The sequence below is a fragment of the Camellia sinensis genome, chromosome 11 (genome assembly GCF_055761805.1).
Source record: "Camellia sinensis isolate YWXY chromosome 11, ASM5576180v1, whole genome shotgun sequence".
NCBI classification, from domain to species: domain Eukaryota; kingdom Viridiplantae; phylum Streptophyta; class Magnoliopsida; order Ericales; family Theaceae; genus Camellia; species Camellia sinensis.
The window spans coordinates 44,481,473-44,505,881 of record NC_138971.1 but is presented as its reverse complement, the minus strand read 5'-3'; the positions used below and the strand labels follow the sequence as shown (position 1 = coordinate 44,505,881).

Sequence of the window (24,409 nt, the reverse complement as noted above, 5' to 3'; positions counted from 1 at the left end):
AGCACTAAGAGCAACATCCCCCTTAGCAGATACCTTAGGGTTCCTGTCTCACTACAGAGTGAACAAAGCAATTTTAATCAACACACTACAGGAAATGAGGGGTTTAGCGGCGTTCAAATTGCGGCGTTTAATTAAATGTCACTTTTTTTTTAATTTTTAAACGTCAAACTAAAACATCACATCAAGCTAGACCCCATACAACTCCATGTCATTAGTGCATGGTTTAGAGCTCTTGTCCTAAAACTCTTAAGCATTTTCCATATTTTTTTAACCAAAACGATACTGTTTTCTATTTAAAGGCGTCTAAAAGCGCCTTCAAATGCGGTAGATACACGCGCCCCTTTTCTGAAACCCTTATTTTTTAATCTGAGCCCTCTCTCTTGTACGCACATCTCTCTTATCTTATACGCAGACATCTCTCTCTCTCTCTCTCTCTCTCTCTCTCTCTCTTTCAGCGACATAGAAGATGGAGGAGATAAGTCTGCGAAGAAGCTTTGTCTCTCGAAAGATCAATCGGCTGTTCAGAGCGATTTCGAAGTGATTTCGAAGATTCAGATCGATATCAATCGGCTGTTCAGAGCGTTTTTGAAGATTCAGATCGATTTCGAGATTCAGGGCGATTTCGATGCTCCGTCGCCACCGTCATCTGCACCGGCGAGGTAGCGAGCTCCACCGTCTCTCTCTCTCTAGATCTTAATCCAAGATTGATCCAGATGAGGTTAGGTGTAGACGTCCCCCGAACGCCCCGGGAGGATTAGCTCCCGTTCTGTTCATTTGGGGTCACCACAGCTCAGGACTCTTAAATGTCACGGTTCTAAATCTGAACCAAAGAGTCCAAATCCGGCAAATCGTTTTAGGAAAACTGATTTTTTGAAAGAAGTGCCAAGCATGGACTGCTTTGCCAGATACAGAGTCGCCACCTAAATATTTTATTTGGGAAATTTAGGAAACCCTGACTCGGTGCCAAAAGGCCACGTGTCCGTCATCACCAAAGTTGCCTCGGCTCGGGAACTTGGGTACGATTGGGGAAGGTCACTTCGTGAGCACCCCCGCTCGCCCGGTCATAGACCGGCCTCTACTAACCATGATATCAATTTTTGAAAACATTGCGAGTTCTTATTCTGGTTTATTAGCCTAGGTTACTATGTGATGCGCACGGCATACAAATATAGATCGGGTCGCCTGATTTGGAGCGAAACATTTCATGTTTGTTTTTGAAAAATGGTTTGCTACCCGCAGGTAGGCTTGAAACATTCGATGATTTACTCAAATTCAGATAACCCGACCTTCACCCACAGGCATTCAGACAGTTATATCAGATAAGCACATAGCCTCATGGCAAGCATGCTATCATGGCAGCACTCACACGCATGCAAGGATGCTAAAGCGTAAAACTTACCGGGTACTCCAAGCCAAAATAGAAACTACATTAGAAATCATGCATGATCCTAAGTATACAGAAATGCTTAATGCAACACATGCAAAAATGCAGCTATAGCAGGCTCGGCTATTCTAAGATGGTATATGAAATGCTACAACTATCATGTATTCAACTTTGAAATTGAAAATACAATGCAGTTAGTATGATGCGCCGAGCCCGGTGCATGCAAAACAGATGAATGATGCAAACATGCTGTCATACTGTATGCTAATTTAAACATGCCCTAATCTAACCATCATAAGCGGATAAATAAAAGGGAGAAAGACGTGGGGTTGGAAGACATACATCACACTCACCCACACTTATTACAGTTGTGCCCTCACTCGGAGGGTCCGAATAAATATACAGTCCAAATATTACAGTCCCGAATAAAAGAATATTACAGTCCAAAATATTACAAAATCCTAATTAATTAATGAATTAACTAAGAAAGCAAATAAAACTGGCGTGCAAGCCAGGGACTGCCTTGCTTTTGGCGGATGATGCATGTCCGGGTTGTCTTGCGCGGAAATCCACCGGAATGTCCCAATTAGCCTCTGTTTACACCTGTCCTTGAAATGCGTGCCAATTCCCAAAAAGTTACTGATTCCTGATTTTGCTGCAACAGAGAGCAGGAAAGGGGCATAGCAATGTATTTGCACAGATATATGCATGTCTCGATCCTCGTGCCACCAATCACGCATACCGAGGCATGATGGCCGAGGAGTCGAAATGCACAACTCAATATAGGATGAATGCACATGAAACTACAGCTAAAACCTAACTCCATCATGGATAATCCGGAGTGTTGGTGACTGGGAAATTGAGACACATTCCGTCACTCAGAGTACGAAATGTACCTCGTTTCCCGTGCCCGGGCTAACTCCTATTCCGGACACGATGCAATATGCATGATATGCATGAAATGCAACTAAGATACAATCCTAACATATACAATGCTATGGAATGACATGCCTCGAAGTGCGTGCACACAGGCACGCAAACCGAGAAAATGAGATGCCTCGAAGTGCGTGTACACGGGCACGCAAACTGAGAAAAATGACAGAATGCAATCTAAGATACAACCTAGTATGCACTATGCTATGAAAATGAGATGCCTCGAAGTGCGTGCACACGGGCACGCGAACCGAGAAAAATGACAGAATGCAATGAAAATGAGATGCCTCGAAGTGCGTGCACACGGGCACGCAAACCGAGGCAATGATAAATGCAATAAAAATGAGATGCCTCAAAGTGCGTGCACACGGGCACGCAAACCGAGGCAAATGACAGAATATAATGAAAATGAGATGCCTCGAAGTGCGTGCACACGAGCACGCAAACCGAGGCAATGATAAATGCAATGAAAATGAGATGCCTCGAAGTACGTGCACACGGGCACGCAAACCGAGGCAATGATAAATGCAATGAAAATGAGATGCCTCGAAGTGCGTGCACACGGGCACGCAAACCGAGGCAATGATAAATGCAATGAAAATGAGAAGAAATGAACAAATGGGCTTATACCAACATGAGTGAGCCTCAGCCACACTCACATAGGATGCCGACGGATAAAAATGGAGTGCCTCGAAATGCGTGCACACGGGCACGCAAACTGAGGCAATGGCAAAATGCAATGGAATGACATGGAAATGACAAATGGGCTTATACCAACATGAGTGAGCCTCAGCCACACTCACATCGGATGCCGGCGGATAAAAATGGAGTGCCTCGAAATGCGTGCACACGGGCACGCAAACCGAGACAATGGCAAAATGTGATGAAATGAATGGCAATCATTCTAACAGAATTTCAGCAACAAAATATGGGGGAAAACAGTCCCGAAATGAAGCGAAATGATACCAAATGCATGGAATTGACTCGAAATGCAACATTAGGCACCCGAAATGGCCTATAGCCATGCCAAACATGTACAATATGGACATGCAATGCAAAGACAGAAGCTAGGCAGTCCCAAAAGATGCACTTTCACAGTTATAAACATGGCCAAACAGCAAGCATATGTAGGGCAAAAATAGCATGCAAGAATAGGGGCCAAGATAGGGGTTATGAAGCAAGTGATATAAGCAAAACCCAAACTGAAAAATTTCCTTCTACAACACTGAAGATGGACCAAAAATATGAACATTCACAGTATATGGCAGCCTCAAAATCAATATACAAATATGCTAAAAATGTGATGCAAAACAAGGCTCAAAAGGTGCTATAACATGAAGTATACAAAATAATCACCAAACAGAAAAAAAAGTGTTAATGAAACATGAAGTATAGGCCAAAATAAGGCCACTTTCAGTTCGGACCAAGGTCCAAAAACAGAAGCAAAGAGGGCTGCCAATTTATGCAAAAATGGGGCCAAATAAGGGATATAACTACAAGTGACACATGGAGACACCAAACAATGTTGAGCCCTTCTCCAATGTTGAAGAGGGGCTCAAAATAAGCCTAATATCAGTTTACAACATGCTCGAAAATAAATTGCTCATGGGTCAAAAATAGCATGCAAAACTATGACATACAAGAGGATCAATGAAGCAAGTGTGTTATGGAGGGCTCAAACAGGGTTGAACCCTTAATGAAAGGTGAAGATGAGCTCAAAAGAGGGCCCTTTTCAGTTAGGGCCGGAGCTTGAAACAAAAAGCATAGAGGACTTACAAATGGATCAAGAAAAAGGGTCAAAAGGGTAAAAGTATTACTTACCCTTGAAGACTCAAACTTTTGTTGCTTCTTGGATGAATTTGCAGCTTCTTAAGCCTTTGAGAAACCTTCCTTGTTTCTGGAAATGAGATGGTGGTGGTAGAGCTTGGTGGTGTAGAAGGAATGATGGTTAGGGACTTAGGGTTTTTTGAAGAATTGAGAGCTATGGAGATGGAGTTGAGTATGGAGACTTGAAGGAGAGTTTTTCTAACCCTTACAAAGGAGGCCACCAGCTGGTTATAAGGGTCCAAAAGGGGGTGTAAAGGTGGGGGAAAAGGAGAGCAAAACTCCCCCACAAAATATCCCCCGGATACAGATAATATCTGGGGGATATTGCCCCACAACTGTAAAGTGCACAGTGCAAGGAACACGGCCGGCCTATCACTTTTGTTGCAGGTGGCCGGCAGGCCACACCCCCTAGCCGGCCGGCTAGGGATCAAAAGGTTCAATCACATTTTCTGGCCGGCTAGCTACTGGAGAGGTACCCCTATGTGTGTACAACACAACCATGTGGTTAAAAGTCCAAGAAAGTGGGCCCAAGGAGTTCAACATTAGCTCGGAAAGAGGGGTTCAAAAGGGTCAATTTGAATTAATGGCCGGCCATGAACTTTTAGTGGCCTCTCATGTGTGTACATCACAGATATGTGGTTGAAAGTTCAAGAAAAAGGGTCCAAGGGGTTCAACATTAGCCCGGAAGAAAGGGGTCAAAAGGGTCAGGTAACCTTAATGGCCGGCCACCAACTTTTAGTGGCCTCTCATGTGTGTAGATCACAGATATGTGGTTGAAAGTTGGCAACATTAACTCCAAGGTGTTCAACATTAGCCCGGAAGTTGGAAAAACGGGCGCCGGGAGGCTCCGGAGGAGAGATAACTGGTTGCTGCAACAATTGCTGGCTTCCCACCCTTCAGTGACCTCCCCGGTGATAAAACAGAGGTACCTGCCAAAAATGAACGAAAACCGTTGCAAAACGAATGTTCTGGGGCCAAAACACGCAGTTTGGGGTCCCGAAAATGGGCTGTTAAGCACCGAAAGTGGCATTCGGCCACGAAGTGGGTTTCTCAGCCCCCAGTGTCCCTCAAAAGGGATGAAATAAGATGTATGCCAAAAATCAGAGCAATAGGAGATGGTTAAGCGGTCCCGAACCGAGGCACACGGCCTGACGGCTCCGAAAATCGGGAATCGGACTTCGAAATGGGCAAAATGGCCTACGGCCACAAAATGTAGCCTACGGACAATGAGAGATGGTCTACGGGACTTCTCCCTCCCCTCAGGAAAAGAAACAAAGAAAACCGAGTCTGGTTCGCAAACCGAGACAAGGTACAGAAGAGGGTTCGGAAGTCCGGAGGCAGGGCTCACGGCCGCGACTCTGAGATTTCTGAACAAGCACACTATGCAACATCACCAAGTGCTCAATCGGTGACGTCTGAGTCTTAAGGTCGGTCAAAAATGGGGTGTCTACATTAGGGCCCGTGCTAAACAGGTTGTGCAAGATCAGCGCTGTCTGAAGGTTGGTCTTCCTCTCTTGGACACTTAAAATGAAATAGATCAGAATAACTATGGATGACAAACTTTTAGTCTACAGGATGCATGTATAAATAAATATGTATGTATGGATGGATGGATGTATATTAATATTATATATGTATAAATATTATATATAAATATATAGTGAGGAAATTGGATGTATGTATATAAATATTATATATGTATAAATATTATATATAACCATTTATCAATTTGGTTCCCCTTTTAGATGTGCAAATAAAAACTGGGGAAATTGAAAATACTGAGAAAATAATGAGAATTAGGCATGCGTTTGGCTGCCGAGAAAATATTGAGGATATTGGAAAACAAGAAAGCTTCCATGATTTATTTTTATTTTTATTTATTTATTTTATAAATGGAGATTACTTATCCAAATAACCTTCTTTGCTAAACTTTAGTTGAGTTTTTGTTTCTAGAGGGCAAATCAAGGGAGATTTACGATGCAAATTGGTCATATGGTTTTTCCCCCATTGTATATTTTTAAGCAACCTAGCAGATTGCAAGAAAAGGTTCCATACCTTTTGAGTTTCTATACTAGTGCACGATCTTTGTGCTAATTTCGTGGAATTGAAAAGATTTATAATCTGTATCATCAATTAGTTGGTTGTGTTGATTGTTTTAGGGTTATCTATCTGTAGGATTGGAAGACTGAAAGATACAAAGAAATTATCAGATCTGGGACTGTAAGTACAAATTTTTTTGTTTTCTTCGTTTATGATTACTTGTTCGTTCATCTATGTGGGTGATTATTCTGGATGAGTGATTGTGAAGAAAATGGATTTGAGTTAATGGGCAGGTGGAGCCCAGACCTGGAGTATTGAGATTGATGGATGAGGCCAAGGATGCTGTAAGATGAACATTTTACCTTATAAATGCAATTATCACTTTGTCACGGTTCTTAAGTTTTTTGTTGAATTTGCATCTATTATCCACATTTAATTAGGTTATAAGACTACTTATTCTTTCCAAGGTTGTCAAATTCCATGTCCTTTTTCATACATGAAGAACCCTGCTTGTCTATGCTTCCCTCTGTTATCATATTTGCCTTTCGGCTGATGGTTATAGGGTAAAAAATTAGCAGTCTGCTCTGCTACAACTAAAAGTTCTGTTGTGCTCTGCCTTGAGAACCTTATTGGAATTGTAAGTCCTTCTCAGAAATTTTTTATTTATTTTTTAATTATGTAAGATAGGGTAACCTATTTAATGTTGTCTTCATGTTTTAGGAGCACTTCAAAAATCTTGATTGCTTCCTTGGAAGTTGAATCAATTGAGTTGATCAATCTGTATTTTTCAGAATGCTCTGTTCAATTTGTAGGGTTATGCAAGTAGTTGATCCGTTTCATCCATCAATGTCCTTTTGATTTCTAATTATTCTTTACTTGTTATTTGAGATTTTGTCACTTATAATTCAGATCTCCTTATGCTCATAATTTATTATCATTCTTGATTAAGCTTTCATTTCCATATATATTAAACATAAATTTGCATTTATCTAGAAATTCATTTCACATGCAAATTAGGATAGAATTTGGATCTTTGAGTTCCATTCTAATGACAAGGACACATGCTATTGTTTCAGGCATTTCTCCTCACGAAAATTGGCGCGGAGCTTATTATAGTATTTTTCTACTGCTTTTTCGCCGCAATTATGACTGGAATTTTATCTTTGGTTATGGAAAGAGACCCAGCTGCTTGGAGCTTACTACCTTCTGTGAAGTTGCTTTCCATTCTTGAAGTCTATGGTTTCATCTTTTTGATTGTTGAACTCAGGATGATTTAATCAAACACATACACTCATTAGAAGAGAAAATCAATTTGAGTGATGTATAATATGATTTAAGTTGCGGAATAAATATGCGGCATAGTGACGTATTATGTGCCAAAATGTAGGGAATTGTTGGTTTCGCAATACAAGTAAGCATTGTGGTGTGGTGCCTTTGCCAGAGGGGGCCTCTTTTTATTGTAGTGTTTCACCCCTTGGGGATTGTCATTTCGACCGTGGTCAGTATCATCATCTTTGGTGATATTTTGTACTTGGGAAGGTAGTGAAATTCTTTCTCTACTTCTTTTAAATGGTGGTGTATTTTTGTTAATTACAAACCAGATCTAGCGTAATCCTAATTCGATCTGATTATAAAATAACCCAAATCTGAGCCAGATCTGATTATTTCAAATCTGATAAGAGATCATCTGAATCCCTAATACTGTCATTTTTTAAAACATTGTTTTTGTGCAGTGTGATGGGATCAATTATTATTGTTATAGGATTTTACTCCGTTATGTGGGGAAAATCCAAAGAACAAAAGGTGATCACAGATGATGAGGAAACGAGCTCGGAATCACCCAGAGAAAAAGCTCCGCTCTTTCAGAACATCAGAGAGACACAAGTTTAGAATGGTAAATGAAAAAAAATTAAGTTCCATTTTCTTTTCCTCTGTATTTTTAGATCTGCCTTGTATTAATGTCAAATTTGAATTTTATTTTTTTGCTTAAATTGGCCCATCAAACATTGTTCAGCAGCCTATATATGTCAAGGCTAGCTCTGTTGTGTATTGAATGGCATTCCGACAAATAAACACTACAGAAGGTTGTAGCTTTTCAATGATATTTTCCAGAAACCAAAAAGTGTTTTCATAGTATTAGATTTGTTGATGTTCTTTCAATTTCTTTGAATCAAAATAATTTCACTTGCAAGGGAAATTTTTCCGAATAAAGATTAATTAAAAAGTTAATAAGAAAAAAGGGGTTTGTAAATACTCAATTATCTGTAAGAAACAGTTGACTAATGTATTGTACGCATGCCGTCAGTTGTTTAATACATTAGTCAACTGTTTCCAGAAAAGTCTCAACGAGAACTGGTGTGCTACAAAGAGTGAAGGGTTTCCATACCCAAAAAAATTCATAAACTTCACATTGCAATGTCCACACACACACACACACATGTATATTCATCTATCTATGTGCCAATCAATACTCGGTAAATCTATGTTTGTGGATAGTGAAGAAAATTAAAAGTTTCAGGTAGCTCACCCAAGGGTCATGGTATAACCGATGCCACCAAATGGCTTCGATTGTTTCAATATGTTGAACCTTCCAAAAATCTGCACCATCTGATCTCTCTATAGTTTGGTGGAATCCCCAAGGCATGCGCGATACCACTAGACAACTTAGATTTCTAAGGTGCTCAATACCCATTGGCACCGTTTCTAGTTTCTCACATGCTAAAATATTTAGTTCCAGTAGCCCAGGCATTGCTCCTTGCTCTACTGTCACATTGATTATGTAGTTTTTCTAGTTTATGGTAATTCATTCAGTTTGGGTAATGATTCTTCGCTAAATTGAGGTAGATGTCGGCATCAACAGGCAATGATGATTCTTCTTTTTTATGTTGTAATACTTAAAAACTTCTATTAGATAACACTTGTATTCATGTTGAATTGCAGGAAACTGAGGAGATGATTGCAAATGTTCTTGGGGTAGAAGTTTTTAGGCAGACAATTGCTGGTAACATTCTTGTGGGCAGCTATTGTGCCTTCTCCAATAAAGGTGGCCTGGTAAGAAATTATATCCTGCATCTGTGGCAATCTTATCAAACATCAGGTACCAAAATTTTATCTTCTTTTGTTGTCCCCTTTCTAATGGAAATTGTGTTGGAGCAGGTCCATCCTCATACATCCATTGAAGACTTGGATGAACTTTCAACCCTCCTTCAGGTCCCTTTGGTGGCAGGGACTGTGACCTGTGGTAGTGAAGTGATAGCCGCTGGCTTGACAGTTAACGACTGGACAGCGTTCTGTGGATCAAATACTACAGCAACAGAATTGTCAGTCATTGAGAGTGTCTTCAAGTTGCGAGATGGTGATGTGGGAATTTCAGGAGATGGCTACAGGTGGCGCAAGTATGGACAAAAAATGGTAAAGGGAAATCCTCATCCCAGGTGTGTGCCTATCTTTCAGTTTAACCTTTTAATTCTGTATCTGATTTCTGTACCTTGATGAGGCTGTAAATGCTTGTTTTGTTGGTGCTCCATCTAGATTCATAATGCTGATTTGCATTAGTTATAGTCACTCTGGTTATGCAATCTCTTTCTTGAAAAGTGACTGTTTGATTGTGAGAAGCTATTTAACTCTGAATGATCATCCTGATGGATATGAAGTTGCTACATGTAGAATTTATGTGAGAAGAGAGGGAAAAAGCCATTGGATGGAATATGATGAAGCTTTTTTCCTATTTATAATTTATGGCTTATTTTTGGGCTACTTTCTGTATACATCCCATGTATTTCTAGTCTACCTTTTTTTCTCTAAATCCTTCATTTCCATTTACTTTGCAACATTTTGTGTATTCATCATGTCATAAATTACTGTAGTTTTGATATGTGAACAGGGTCAAGCTTCAGAATGGGCGCTGCTAAGACGTCATTCATCTGAAGAATTGTTTGGGGTTCAGATATGTGGGGCATATCCTGACACAGTTGCACGGATAGTTGAACTTATAGATCAGGAATGTACAGTGGACTTCATCGATATCAATATGGGGTGCCCAATTGATATTGTTGTTAACAAAGGTGCTGGATCAGCTCTTCTTACAAAACCAACGCGTATGAAAAGCATTCTACAAGCAGCTTCTGGTACAATTGATAGACCTATTACTGTCAAAGTACTGAGTAACATTTCATATAATTTTAACTTCTGTTTAATGTCAAATAAAATGGTAAACTTTTTAAAAAGAAAAGTCTCAAGTGAAGATCCATCAGTTTATGTTGTTTTCAGATGATATAGTTTTATTGTTTTAGTTAATGGGACTATAGGAGTGAACTTTAAGCTAGAAATTGTGGAGAGAATTTAGAATCTAAATGTTCTAGGTTACGTAAGGCTTCAGACAAAATATGTAGTGTAATTTTAGCAAAAGTAGAAATAGAAATGGAAATAGAGTAAAACTTGTTGGCTCCTAGATACATAAGAATGACCATTCCAATATTTGGATTCATTATGCATAAAGAAAGAGAGGTTGAGAAGGATGTAGCCCATAGAACTAGAGCAAGATGGATGAAACTTCATTTGTTCTTTTCCTGATTGTGTTTGAGCTTGTCTGAGACTGATATGCATTCTGTTGTTTGTTGTTACTCTAGGTACGAACAGGTTGTTTGGAGGGAAAAAACCGCATTGATTTGTTAATTGAAGATATTGGAAAATGGGGAGCCAATGCGGTAACGATACATGGGCGATCACGTCAGCAACGCTATAGCAAGCTTGCTGATTGGGAATACATTTACCAGTGTGCAAGAAAGGCTCCCGATGCTTTGCAAGTCCTGGGGAATGGTGATGTCTTTACATATTTAGACTGGAACAGGCACAAGTCTGATTGCCCTGACCTTTCTACATGCATGATTGCTCGTGGAGCATTAATTAAGGTTCGCATTTGGATCTTTGGCTTGCTTTGATTTGTTTTATTATGCTGCATATGTTTGTGTATTTTTAAACACTACTGTTTGAATTCTCTGGTTTTTGTAAAACATGAATATTATATGCTGTTCTTTGCAGCCTTGGATATTTACTGAAATCAAGTAGCAGAGGCACTGGGACATAAGTTCTGGGGTACGTTTAAATATTTTGAAGGAGTACGTTCGCTTTGGACTAGATCATTGGGGTTCTGATGCTAAAGGAATATGATGAAGCTTTTTTTATTTGTTCTTGTTCTTTTACCTTTTTCCCCCCTCTAATTCTTTTTCTCTTGTTTAATTGGATTATAGTGTACTGTATGGTTCCAAATGTATCATCTGTTGCATATAGTGTAGGCTCATCTTTGGATATAGTTGGAAGACAAGTGGTATTTTTAATATTATAAGTGATATTAGTGTGCTTTCTATTCCTTTTTAATTTTTTTGGGCTTCTTGACCATTTTGATTTTAATTGATGTATTTAAAGTCTGAATTGTTGCTATTCTTAGGTATGCATTGCATTGTTTCTTATTTTTAATTTTGTTTTCAAGCTTAGTTTATTTATTATTTTAATAAACATCAATTATTAGTTCTTAATAATTGTTTGACAGGTTTTTTTTTTGTTCAACCATATAAAATTAACAAAATTTAAAAATTAAAAAAAAAAAAGGCTATGACGGCGTTTAAACAACGTCACTATATCCCACCCCAACGGCTAGATATTTAAAATGTATAAATATCTATGACGGCGTTTTCAAAAACGTTGCTAAATGTCATAGTGACGTCATGTACAGTTAGGTAGGACATTTGGCGGCATTTTTAAAAACGCCGCCTATACTAATATAACGACGTTTTCAAACGTCATAAAGTTATTGCGACGGCCGCGTCATCGACGTTTGGTACTAAACGTCACAAAAAGAATTAGTGACGATTTTAGTACTTTTAGCGGCGTTTTTTAAACGCCGCTAAAAGTGGATTTTCCAGCAGTGACATCATTTAGAAAATTCGAACTGGTTGTAAAATTAAGATCATGTCCCTAGATGGGAAGGCTACAACGATTAAGTTGTCACAACCATTATTCCCAATCATTACATGCAAACTAATGTTTTACCTATAGAATCAATAGAACTTTTATGTTGGGAGATACCAAGGAAAATAAAAAAGTGCACCTAGTCAAGTGGGATAGGGTTATTGATGCAAGAGTAAAGGTGGTATTGGAATCAGAAAAATAAAAAAAAAAAAAAAAATAACAAAACAAAAACAAAAAACAAAACAAAACAAACAAGAAGAACAAAAAAAATAGGCTTTTCACAATAAGCGTGGTTGGAATGTCCTCAGAAATACCAACAAACCTTGGATTAGCGTTCTCAAAGCTAAATATCTTAAGAGAGCTAATAATTGTAATTGGGTAAATGCAAGAAAGCTTCTCACTTTTGGAAGAGCATAACAAAAACCAAATAGATTTTGGATAATGGTTACAAATGGGTGATAGGTGATAGAAGTTGCATCTCGTTTTGGTGCGATTGGTGGTGTGGTGATTGCCCTTCAATAGATATTGTCCCTAGTCCCCATTGTAACCTGAATGAAAAATATCTAACTGAAGATGGAGATTGGAACCTGGAGAAATTTCACGTATCTTATCTGGTCATATTCAGAAACTTAATGTTGGTACTGAAGATATAGGAAATTTGACTAGATCTAGAAGGGAAACATTACCCAAAAGCTTAACGTTTTCATCTGGCTAGCTTCCCAGGATAGAATCTCAACCCATCGCGTGAGATGCCCCATAAAAACATTACTGATAATGCTGAATGCACAGTGCCACCACACTGTGGAAGGCACCCTTCATATCCTTACAAATTTCCCTGAGAGTAGGAATATTTGGGTGCACTTTGTTAATCCTGAAGACTAAGAGAGGGACAGAGACAAAGGGATTGGGTAATGGATAAAAGACAATATTAAAAGCTCTAGTAGCAACTTGTAGACCGGTCCACTTTCTTCACTTCCATTATTTTGGCATCACTAGAAAGAAAGAGGAACGATACCATTTCTATAATAACTCGGAGGAAGACCTTTTTTTTTTCGCTGTAAATGGATCATCCACTATGCCAAAGATATGCAAGAAGCCTTTTTCATGAGGACATTATATTCCTGATGCTTATGTTTCTTCTAAACTAGTCAAATGAAATTTTTCTCTTGCAGGTGAGCTAATGATGAATGTGGATAAAAGGGCTAAAGGCAATCCCAAGCAACTGGAATTGGTGGCTTAATTGGTGATGAACAAGCTGCTTGGAAGTTTAGATTTCTGGGAAACATATTAAAATTTTAGGCACCAGCATTGAAATAGAGCTCTGGGAAATTATGAGGGATCTCACTATTGTAAGGCACAAGAACCTTCAAAATGTGAACATGGAAACTCACTCTAGGGTAGCTGTGGCTCTAAATTCCAATTATGGAACATGGAAGCAACACCAATCCCTTCAAAAGCATCATTAAAGATTTGTAGATTGCTCCTTAATCGACTGAATTGCAAACTGATTCATGTGTTAGGTGCTCTGTTAAATGTTGATCTTGTTGAGGTCATGGACATCAAACCCCAGTTTCTGTTTGTTTGTTTTGGTTGTTTTGTTCAATTTCCCTTGTACCACAAAAAAAGAGTTTTTTTTTCAATTGGTGTTTGCAATTGTTTTGTTGCTGTACATACTAATCTTAGGTTGGGTTGCAATTCTTTTTTTTATGAACTTTTTTGCTTTTTTTAGGATAAAATTGTTGGTACAAAAACTGCTGAAAAAGATACCTCTCTTTTCTTTTCTTTTTTTTTCCTTTCCTTTTTTAATAATGCTGCAAAACACTACAAAAAGTATCAATAAAAATACAAATAAGCGTATTAGTTTAAGAAAAATAAATAAATAAATAAATAAAAAGTTCTAGAAACTCAACCGTTGAGTTTTGAAAACAAATTTTAATTTTTTTTTTTGAAAAATTAAAATTACTTTGAAAAATTGTACATGTAATTTTGTTAAGTAGTTGAGTGATAATAGATAACTTATCTAATATATTTTAGATTGGTTCTTTGAAAAATACTCTATAATAGTTTAAAAAAATTTAAATTTGTAATCGATCTATCCCTCCTGCCAACTATTATTGAGATTAGCATTTGGGAATGTATAATTCAGTTGCAGAAGTTTAGCTTATAAAGATACTTTGCACTATCTTGATCTCGATTATTGAGAGATTAGACAGTATTAATTCCAAAATATACATAAAGTGAAGCACAAGATTATTCTCGTAACCTCATACGTCAACTATGTGATAGTCTTTATGATCTCCCACAAAAGGCTCCACGTAGTTGACATCGTGACAGACTATCCAAGTTCAATTTTTAGGAAATTTCTTGGAGCCCATAAGCGTGCACAAGGGGTGTTTGTTTCAGCTTTTCAGAGTTAATTTATGACTTTTAGTTTTGAAAAAGTTATTTTGGGCTGTTTGGTTAAACTTATTTCAAACAGCTTCTGATTATAACAGCTTATTTTAATTCAAAAAAGCTGATTCTGAGAAGCTGCTTACCCATTGCTTCTGATTATTAGCTTCTGCTGTGGACATGTTAATTTATGGTTATACTCTTAAATTTTTTTATTTTTTATTTTTTTAAAAATAAAAAAAGACTCAAATGGACTATAAATTATTATTATTATTTTTTATGAGAAATGTAGACAAACAAAAAATAAAAATTAATTGAAAAAGCTATTTTACAGCTTATTTAACAAACACTACTCAGCAACTTAAATCTATAATCTAACAGTTACACCAAACAGATTAACAACTTCTGATTAAAGTCATAATCTATAATCTGTTAAGTTATAATTTATAAATTGTTTTAACAGTTACACCAAACGGGGCTAAGGTGCAATACCTAGGTCTTAAGTGCAAAACAAGCTCTTAGTGCTCCTTTGGAAACCCAGGTTAAAAGTTGCGTTTGTTGCTTGGAAATAAAAGCTTGGATTTTTTTAGCAAGAAGTGATTTCGGAAGTCCAAAAAAGTAAATTGTAAAATTACAATTATACCCTTTATATTGTTTAGGGTTATACATGGGTAAAAGTGTAAATTTCCTAAATTGGATGAGGATATTTTGGTCATTTGATTTTGATGTGATATCATAAATAAATATTAACAAAAAAAAATCGAAACAGTTTTTTACTAATTTCCCAAATCACTTTCTAAAAAAATCAAAAAACTTGGTTAAAAGTCAAAAGTAGCTTTTAAGGAGTTGTTTGAGGTGTCCTAAATAAATGCACTTTTTGTCTTTTTGGACTGAAAAGTTAAGGAAAAAAATATGGATGTTTGGGTTAACTTTTTGACTTTTCATAAAAAAATGTGTAATAAAAAATTGTAAAAATTGGTTTGTAGAGGAAAATTAGGATTGAGAGTTGTGTAGCCGTAATTGTTGACTTTTAGTAAATAGTGTTAACTTTTTAGCTTTTTAACTTTTTTTACATACCCCAAACTTGGCCTAACTATCTTCCCAAAATATTAAAAGGGGTGTTCTATATATTTAAATAATAATAATGATTTGTGATAAAAAAATTACGTACCTATTTTTTTTTTTTTTGTTGGTATTTGACGTAAAATTTACTTAAATATATAACAAAATAATAAAAAGGACCAAAATAATCCAAACTTAAGTACCAAATAAAAATGGGTAACTTACACTTACATCTTCTGAGGTTTTAGTTTAATACATGTTATCACTTGACGTTTGGGAAATTACACTGACCCCCTGCCATTGTAATTATTTAGACAGAATGAAGACACTGAACTCATACACTCTTTCTTTTCTTACTTTGCTTTACTTTTTCTGTTTTTTTTTTTTTTTTTTTTTTTTTTTTTTCATTTCCTTTGCTTTACTTTTTGTTTTTTCAATGTAATTTTCTCTATTTTTCGACTAGGAGTTGTTATCTTTTATATAAGTAGGGGGTTTGTGAAATGAGACTATAAATTATATGGATGAGAATGTAATTTCCAGAATGTCAGGGGTGTGATGTAATTGCACCAAATCTCAAGGGGTGTCAGTGTAATTTACCAAATAAAAATTGAACAAATTGTAATAAAATATTATTTAAATCTTATCAGTCTTGCATTTTTAGCTACAGAATTGCTAATCAAACTTACATAATCCAATTTATCAACTAAATTATTTTCAATGGATAAAATTGCTAGTCTATTCAATCTTTATTGTGATATGGTTTACCAAAAGTAAGATTTAGCCCTTTTTTGGGCACACCAAAAAAGCCAGCTTATTGGATTATTTATATCACATCATCTCTCTATTTTTTTACACGTCTTTTCGTAATTAATAAAAAAATCAGTTTCTAAGTCATATCCAAAACAAATCAACTTTAAATTTGAAAAGTTTCTTTCGCCAAAACAAATGTAACTAATATAATTAATCGTATTTTATACACAATACATATATTTGAGAAACAACTGTCCATTAATTTCAAATAACTCGTCATATAAACAATCATCTATTAGTTTTAAATAATTCACCATATCAACCATTTATTAATTTTGAATCTTCACTGAACTTTGTCGAGACTTTTTAATTAATATAGGTGAATTTTTTTATGGACTAATATAATAACTAAAAACATTTCGGAGGCTTTTTTTTAAATCAATTTCTGAAGACCCAAAGCAGCAGCTTTTCCAGCTTTGGGCCAAAGCTGGCCCTCTCTACACCTCTAACCATGCCACCACAAAGCCAACAAGTAGGACCAAGGTTTGCTCAAATACCAATTGTAACGATCTGTCCTCACCAACTATGTGATATTGTCTTATTTGACTCAATATACCCTAACAATTTTATCTTTATGATCTCCCACAAAAACCCTCACTATTCCATTGGTGATGGTACTATTTATATCAATCTGATGTACCACTGGGATGTCACATTTTCTTGATGAAATGTATATGTTGTTCAATCATCCTAATCTATAGCAAGAAGCTTTGTCCGAAACTTCTTCGCAACGCAACAAAGAAATAATTCTTAGTCGTGAATCAAGTGAAAAAAATCACCAGTCACTTCCAAAGTGAAGCAACTAGGAGTTTGCCACATTTTCTTTATGAAATGTGTATGTTGTTCAATCATTCCCAATCTAAAGTATGAAACTTTGTCTGAAACTTCCTCCCAACATGACAAAGAAAGAATTCTTAGTCATGAAGCAAGTAAAAAAAATACCAGTCACTTCCAAGGTGAAGCAACTGGGAATTTGCCACATTTTCTTTATGAAAGGTATATGTTGTTCAATCATTCCCAATCTATGCCACAAAACTTTGTTTAAAACTTCCTCCCAACGTGACAAAGAAAGTGATGTGGACAAGCCTACAAAGGCCATGAACCATTATAAACAACCCAAGCCGATCAATCGGTGCCCAATACATAACCTAGCCGATGAAGTCCAGAACAGCTGGAATCCAACATGGCACAAAGAACCAATGGCATTCAGGCACGTGGCGGGTGAAGGATGAGCCACATCAGTAGACAAAGATCTGCAAAGTTATTGCCACTGCACATCACCATTAATGCAGCGCCTCACAGCATTTATTACGACAACACCTCACCGTCGGAACAGGACCCCCTCACCCTGAACAAGGTAAGCTACAGCATAGACTTTCGGCGAGGAGGGCAGGTCGGAAGGGACAGCGAAATGATTACCAAAGGATATAAGCAAACGGTGAAGACAAGAAAAAGGTTAAGCTTTCTATCCTTAACCTCTCCCTCTACACTCTATTTCTCTTCCTAACTTGCTCGTCGGAGGGTTCACTAGGGGACTACCCCGTTCCCCATTGAACTTGTTTATAGTTTATCCGGTGGGCTTGATCATTTGGACGTGGGCCTGAGGAGCTTGGACCTGCCCGATCCATTCACTGGGACGGACGAGGCATTATCAGTTGGCGCCGTCTGTGGGAACGCTCTGCTCCTCGCGCCGGTTGTGTTCACTGCCGCCGGAGACCCCGTTCCAACAACCTTTTCCTCCTCCCCGTCAAAGTGTATGGTCACGACTAGATCCATGGCTTCTCACAATAATGCTGCCGACCACTAGACTGACCTTCCCAATCCGAACAATCCACCACAGTATTTTATCGAGCTCACCAACAGCATTAACCACATGGCCGAGCAAAACCAGGCCCTGATAAATGCTTTACTCCAAAGAAACCTTCCGATACCTCCTCTACCACCTCCAGATATTCCGTCCAACCAAGAAAGAGCCCCAAGCTATACTGCTCTGCAACCCCATCCACCCAACTTGGAAGGTTTGTAACTTCCTCAGCCACATATAAATCCACTACCACCCCCACACCCGTCGGTCGTAGCACCAGCCCTTACAGGGGAAACCAGCAGCGTCCAGCCTCCATTGACAGACCATGGTGACCACATTCCCCTCTAGGACGCTGAGCTCTGAGCAATAAAGCTCCAACTCCAAGGGGTCATGCAGAACATTCAGCACAAATCCTCTACCACGGCAAATTCACCATTTGTTGCCTCCATCCGGGACAAACCTCTGCCTGCCAAGTTCAAGATGCCCACAATTGACTCTTTTGACGGCACGACGGACCCAGTCGACCATTTGGAGACCTACCGCACCCTCATGATCCTCCATGCCTTCCCTGACGAGATCATGTGTCGAGCTTTCCCCGTGACACTGAAGGGATCAGCTCGACTGTGGTTCAGCCAGTTGCCAGCAGACTCTGTCTCCACTTTCCAGCACCTCAGCGACTCTTTCCTCAGCCATTTCATCGGAGCCCAGCGCCAACGCCGCCCGGCAACCCAACTCCTCAACATCTGTCAGACCGAGGGGGAGTTGCTGCGCAGTTTTGTTACCCGCTTCAACACCGAAGCCCTGCAAGTAGCGAAAAACGATGACAAGGTCATCCTCACGGCCTTCATGGCCGGGCTGCGGTCGTCCGACTTCCTCTTCTCCCTCTCCAAAAACCCCCCGACCTCCATGGCGGCCCTACTCTCTAAAGCCCAGAAATACATGAATGCTGAAGATTCACTAGTCGCCCGGCAAGACCCCATGGCTAAGAATCTGACCCCCAGAGAAAAGAGAAAAGACTCAGAACCCAGAAACACCCAGTATAATAGCCTAACAACCCACTATACAGACCGAACCCCCCGCCCTGACCGGCCGGCACCAGCCCGACCTCCCGGTCGGTTCGAGCGGTACACCCCCCTTAATTCTCTTATGGAACAAGTCCTCAACCAGATCCAACGGGACTACCCCCTCAAATGGCCCCTACCGTCACGGACCCCTTCCAATCGGAAAGACTAGTTCAAATATTGTCGTTTCCACCAGGACCACGGCCATAACACTGATAACTGCATCAACCTCAAAGATCAGGTCGACACCCTAATACGTCAAGGCCGTCTCAGCTGGTTCACCGACACCCGCCCACAGTAGAGGCAAAGAACCGAGCCCCTCAGAAATAACCGCCGGTGCACCCCACCCCGGCAACCAGCCCCGCCTAACCAAGACCGTGATCGCCCTCCACAACAGCCTCAGCCACCAGGCAATCCCCCTCTGCCAGTTGGTGAAATCCGAGTCATTTCAGGCGGCCTTACTTGTGGGGGACCATCTCGCTCGGCTCAGAGGGCCGAACTCAGAAAGATAAGGCAAGGCTCAGACAAAGCGGTTGCCATGGTAGATTGACCCCCCAAACAGCCAAAGTAGTGGACAGAGCCTATCACTTTCACGGACGCAGACTGTACTGGCGTCCGTTATCCTCATGATGACCCTCTCGTCATTTCTGCCCTCCTCTCCAACTATCAGGTCAGACGGGTTCTCATCGACAACGACAGTTCTTTAGACATCATATTCCTCAGCTGCTTCCACCAGCTCAAAATTGGGGAGGAACGTCTGTCTCCCCTCTAAACCCCCTTGGACGGTTTTACTGGCGACCGGGTGACCTCCATCGGCTCTATCGACCTCCCTATCACTATTGGCGAATACCCACGGCAGACTACCAAGTTGCTCACCTTCCTTGTGGTCGACTGTCCCTCGGCCTACAACATCATCCTCGGTCGTACCGCCCTCAACGCTTTCCAAGCTATCACTTCAACTTACCACCTCACCATAAAGTTTCTTACCGACCAGGGCGTCGGGACAGTACGGGGAGAGCAGACCATAGCCAGAGAATGTTATGTCGCCTCACTCAAGGAAGTCAAGCTGAAAGAGGCCATGATCATTGAAGGACGTAACGCCCGATATGAGGATGAGCTGGTCAGAGGTGAACCGGTGGAGGAGCTCGTTGAGATTCCCATCGATCCCACCAACCCAATGAAAACTGCCAGGATTGGCAGCCAACTATCTCCCCGAGCTAAGGCCGACCTTGCTGCCATTCTGACCGAGCACAATGATGTATTCGCCTGGACTCATTCAGATATGCCAGGCATCGACCCTTCTTTCATAACCCATCGCCTCAGTATTGAACCTCACTTCCGACCTTACCGCCAGAAGCAGCGCATCTTTCACCCGGAGCGCAATACTCTTACAGCCGCAGAGGTCGACAAGCTCCTTGAGGCCCAATTCATCAAAAACGTCGACTACCCTAAATGGTTGTCAAACGTGGTCTTAGTTTGCAAGAACAATGGCAAATGGCGACTCTGTGTCGACTACTCTGATCTAAATCGAGCTTGCCCAAAAGACAGCTATCTTTTTCCACGCATAGACCTGCTGGTCGATGCCGCGGCCGGTCATCAAATGCTCAGCTTCATGGATGCTTTCTCTGGCTACAACCAGATCCTCATGCACTCGTCTGATCGGGAACATACGTCCTTCATTACGGACCGAGGTATCTACCACTACCGAGTAATGCCATTCGGATTGAAGAATGCTGGGGCCACCTACCAACGGTTGGTCAATGCCGTCTTTCATCACTAGATAGGACGGAATATGGAAGTATATGTCGACGACATGCTAGTCAAGAGCAAACTCTCCACTGATCATCTGGCCGACCTGCGGGAGACCTTCGCCACCCTACGCAAGTACCAAATGAAGCTCAACCCAGAGAAATGCGCCTTCGGCGTAGGATCTGGGAAGTTTTTGGATTTTATGGTCAGTCAGCGGGGCATTGAAGCTAACCCTGAAAAGATCAAGGCCTTGATTGAGATGCAGTCACCCAGGACGGTCAATGAGGTTCAAAGGCTCACTGGCCGAGTTGCAGCCCTCAACCGTTTCATTTCCCGCACAACAGATAAGTGCCTACCGTTCTTCAAAGTTCTTCGGCAAACCTTTGAATGGACAAGGCTTTTCAGCAGTTAAAGCAGTGCATGGCCAATCCATCCCTCCTTTCACAAGCACTTACGGGCGAGTCCCTCTTCCTCTATTTAGCCGTCTCAAGCACCGCAGTCAGTGCAGCTCTTATAAGGGAAGACGACTCTGTCCAACGGCTGGTCTACTACATCAGTCGGGCTCTCAGGGGAGCAAAGCAGAATTACCCACTGTTAGAAAAATTATCCTTGGCCTTGGTCACCGTCTCCAGACGACTCCGTCCTTACTTCCAAGCCCATTCCATTGTTGTCCTCACCGACCAACCCTTGAAGAAGGTCATGCAGCAACCAGAACTTTCCGGCAGACTTATGCAGTGGTCAGTGGAACTCAGACAGTTTGACATCTCTTACCGACCTCGAACAGCAATTAAGGGACAGGCTATCGCCGACTTCATCTTGGAATTCACTAATCCTACCCCAACCACTGCCTCTCCACCCCTGCCAGCTCCAGTCGAGCCAGAAGACCCTCACTCTTGGACTCTCAACGTCGACGGATCATCCCGCAGGCAAGGTAGTGGGGCTGGCCTCATCCTCACCACCCCTGAGGGTGGTTATTTCAAATGTGCGCTCCGTTTCTTGTTTGAGGCCAGTAACAATGAGGCTGAATGTGAGGCACTGATAGCAGGCCTTCGCCTAGCCAGGGACATTGATGTCAGCCACATCCGTGTGCTCAGCGACTCTCAGCTCATCGTCGGACAGATCACGGGTGAATTTGATGCCAAGAAGGACACAATGCGGGCTTACAGGGATCTTGCACTTCCCCTTGTTCGCCTCTTCAATACCTTCCACATCAAGCACATTCCTTGGGCGGAGAACTCTAAGGCAGATGAGATGGCCCAGTTGGCCTCCGCAGACCAGTCCGTCCTCAGCAGTGGTGTCCGCCTTGAATACCTATCCCACCCCGCCATTTCCCCTGACCAGCATGAAATACAATTCCTCCAAAATGAGCCAATCCCTTGGGCGTCAGACATCTTTCTATTTCTGATAGCTGGGGAACTTCCAGATGACCGCTAGCAAGCCGCCAAAGTCAGGGCACGATCGTCCAATTACATCCTTGTCGACGGCATCTTGTACAAACGTGATTTCTCACGCCCCTATCTGCGGTGCCTTAATCCGACTCAAGCAACTTATGTGATGCAAGAAATCCATGAGGGAATTTGCGGCAATCACTCGGGCAGCAAGTCCCTGGCCCACAAGATACTCCGTACTAGTGATTTCTGGCCCACTTTTAATCGTGATGCGACCGATTTCGTGCTCAAATGTGATAAGTGTCAACGTTTTGCCAACATCTCCCATGCACCCACTACAGAGTTGATCACACTTTGCAGCCCTTATCCGTTTTCCAAATGGGGGATCGACTTGGTCGGTCCGCTCCCTACCGGCCGAGGCCAGACCAAGTTTGCTATCGTCGCCATCGATTACTTCGCCAAGTGGGTAGAGGCAGAACCCCTGGCCACCATTACCGAGCGGAACACAACCAAGTTCATCTGGCAGTCGATCGTTTGTAGGTTTGGCATTCCTCAGGCCATCGTCTCCGACAATGGTAAACAATTTGACAACGCCAGGTACAGGAAGTTCTGTGCCGACCTCCAGATTCAACCTTGTTTCTCATCCACTGGTCATCTTCAGGCCAATGGCCAAGTTGAGGTCACCAACCATTCTCTCCTGAAGATCATCAAAACTAAGCTAGAAGCGGCTAAGGGACTTTGGGCTGGGGAGCTGCCGAATGTACTCTGGGCTTATCGAACTACAGCTCGGACCCCCACTCGGGAAACCCCTTTCCGCTTAACATACGGCGCTGAGGCGGTTATCCTAGTAGAAGTCAGTCTGCCTACTCCCCTCCCAGGGTTTCACATCCGGATCCAGCACTAACCGAAGAACTCCGTCAGGCTGACCTGGACCTAATTGAAGAACTCAGAGAGACCACCGCTATCCGACTGGCCTCATACCAACAGAAAATGAGAACACACTACAACCGCAAGGTCCGACCAAGGGAGTTCACTGCAGGGGATCTTGTCTTGAAAGAAGCAACTCTTGCTACAAAAAATCCGACTGAGGGCAAATTGGCAGCCAAGTGGGAGGGACCTTACATTGTGAAAGCCCGACCCTGACCAGGCACTTACCGACTTCAGGACATGGAAGGTCGAGACCTCCCGCACCCATGGAACGTCGAACACCTTAAGCGTTTCTTTCAATAAGCTCTTATTTTTGTATTGCTCAGTTATTGTACACGCAATGTAACTTCTTGATTATATATCTCAGCTATCTATGTGTTGTCTCAGTAACATTCTTATTTGCAGCACTAAAAGCCTCAGCCAGACTGAGCACTAAAAGCCCCCGCCAGACCGAGCACTAAAAGCCCCCGCCAGACCGAGCACTAAAAGCCTTAGCCAGATTGAGCACTAAAAGCCTCAGCCAGACTGAGCACTAAAAACCTCAGCCAGATTGAGCACTAAAAGCCTCAGCCAGACTGAGCATGAGCCGCCTCGGCCAGTTCGACCGTTAACAGCCTCAGCCAGACCGAGTGCGAAAACGCCCCGCCAGACCAAGCGCTAAAAGCCCCATCCAGACTGAGCGTGAAGTACTCAGCCAGACCTAGCGTGCAGGGCTCGGTCAAAGCCACCCATGCAAAACTTCATACTTGTGGAATTAGTAGACACACTTAGTCACAATTCCAGGTCCAAGTCTTCACACCACTCTTTGCCTAGTCAAATTCCAAATTCTATTACATTTTAAATTTCACAGGCTTATCATTTTATTACAAGCTTAAATTTCACTCTGCGTTGAGGAGTTCTTAACTTTACTCTGCATTAAGTCTTCATTACAAGTTTAAATTTCACTCTTATTAACAAGGAGTTCGACACACACTTCGCTCACGCTTCATTCATCTCAGATGCACAAACAGAAACAATCAAATGACAAACACAATTGAAATTTTATTCATTCACAACTCATTACAAA

The 24,409-nt window shown here is 41.0% G+C and overlaps 1 protein-coding gene across 13 annotated transcripts; it reads left to right on the top strand.

Moving 5' to 3' along the window:
• Positions 1-388: 388 nt before the first annotated feature.
• LOC114323019 (eukaryotic translation initiation factor 6-2) lies at positions 389-11,560 on the top strand. 13 transcript variants are annotated; one of them, XM_082893830.1, is made up of 12 exons: positions 5,927-6,190; positions 6,320-6,364; positions 6,478-6,528; positions 6,747-6,821; positions 7,261-7,392; positions 7,572-7,723; positions 7,918-8,078; positions 9,125-9,235; positions 9,341-9,618; positions 10,068-10,311; positions 10,813-11,094; positions 11,225-11,560. In XM_082893830.1, exons 1-7 carry the CDS (start codon positions 6,122-6,124, stop codon positions 8,072-8,074), a joined length of 681 nt encoding a protein of 226 aa, XP_082749956.1. In that variant the 5' UTR covers positions 5,927-6,121; the 3' UTR covers positions 8,075-8,078; positions 9,125-9,235; positions 9,341-9,618; positions 10,068-10,311; positions 10,813-11,094; positions 11,225-11,560. The 13 variants fall into 13 exon arrangements, with proteins under 13 accessions (XP_082749966.1, XP_082749967.1, XP_082749963.1 ...); XM_082893831.1 differs by having other exon boundaries at positions 10,051-10,311; XM_082893840.1 differs by lacking the exons at positions 5,927-6,190; positions 6,478-6,528; positions 6,747-6,821 and adding exons at positions 389-723; positions 5,601-5,643.
• Positions 11,561-24,409: the final 12,849 nt, after the last annotated feature.

Excerpts from the sequence above, each read along its gene's own strand:
- LOC114323019 (XM_082893830.1), top strand. The coding sequence starts at position 6,122 with ATGCAAATTGGTCATATGGTTTTTCCCCCATTGTATATTTTTAAGCAA. Across the intron at positions 6,365-6,477 it reads AAATTATCAGATCTGGGACT|GTGGAGCCCAGACCTGGAGT; the intron begins GTAAGTACAAAT and ends GTTAATGGGCAG. Across the intron at positions 6,822-7,260 it reads TTGAGAACCTTATTGGAATT|GCATTTCTCCTCACGAAAAT; the intron begins GTAAGTCCTTCT and ends CTATTGTTTCAG.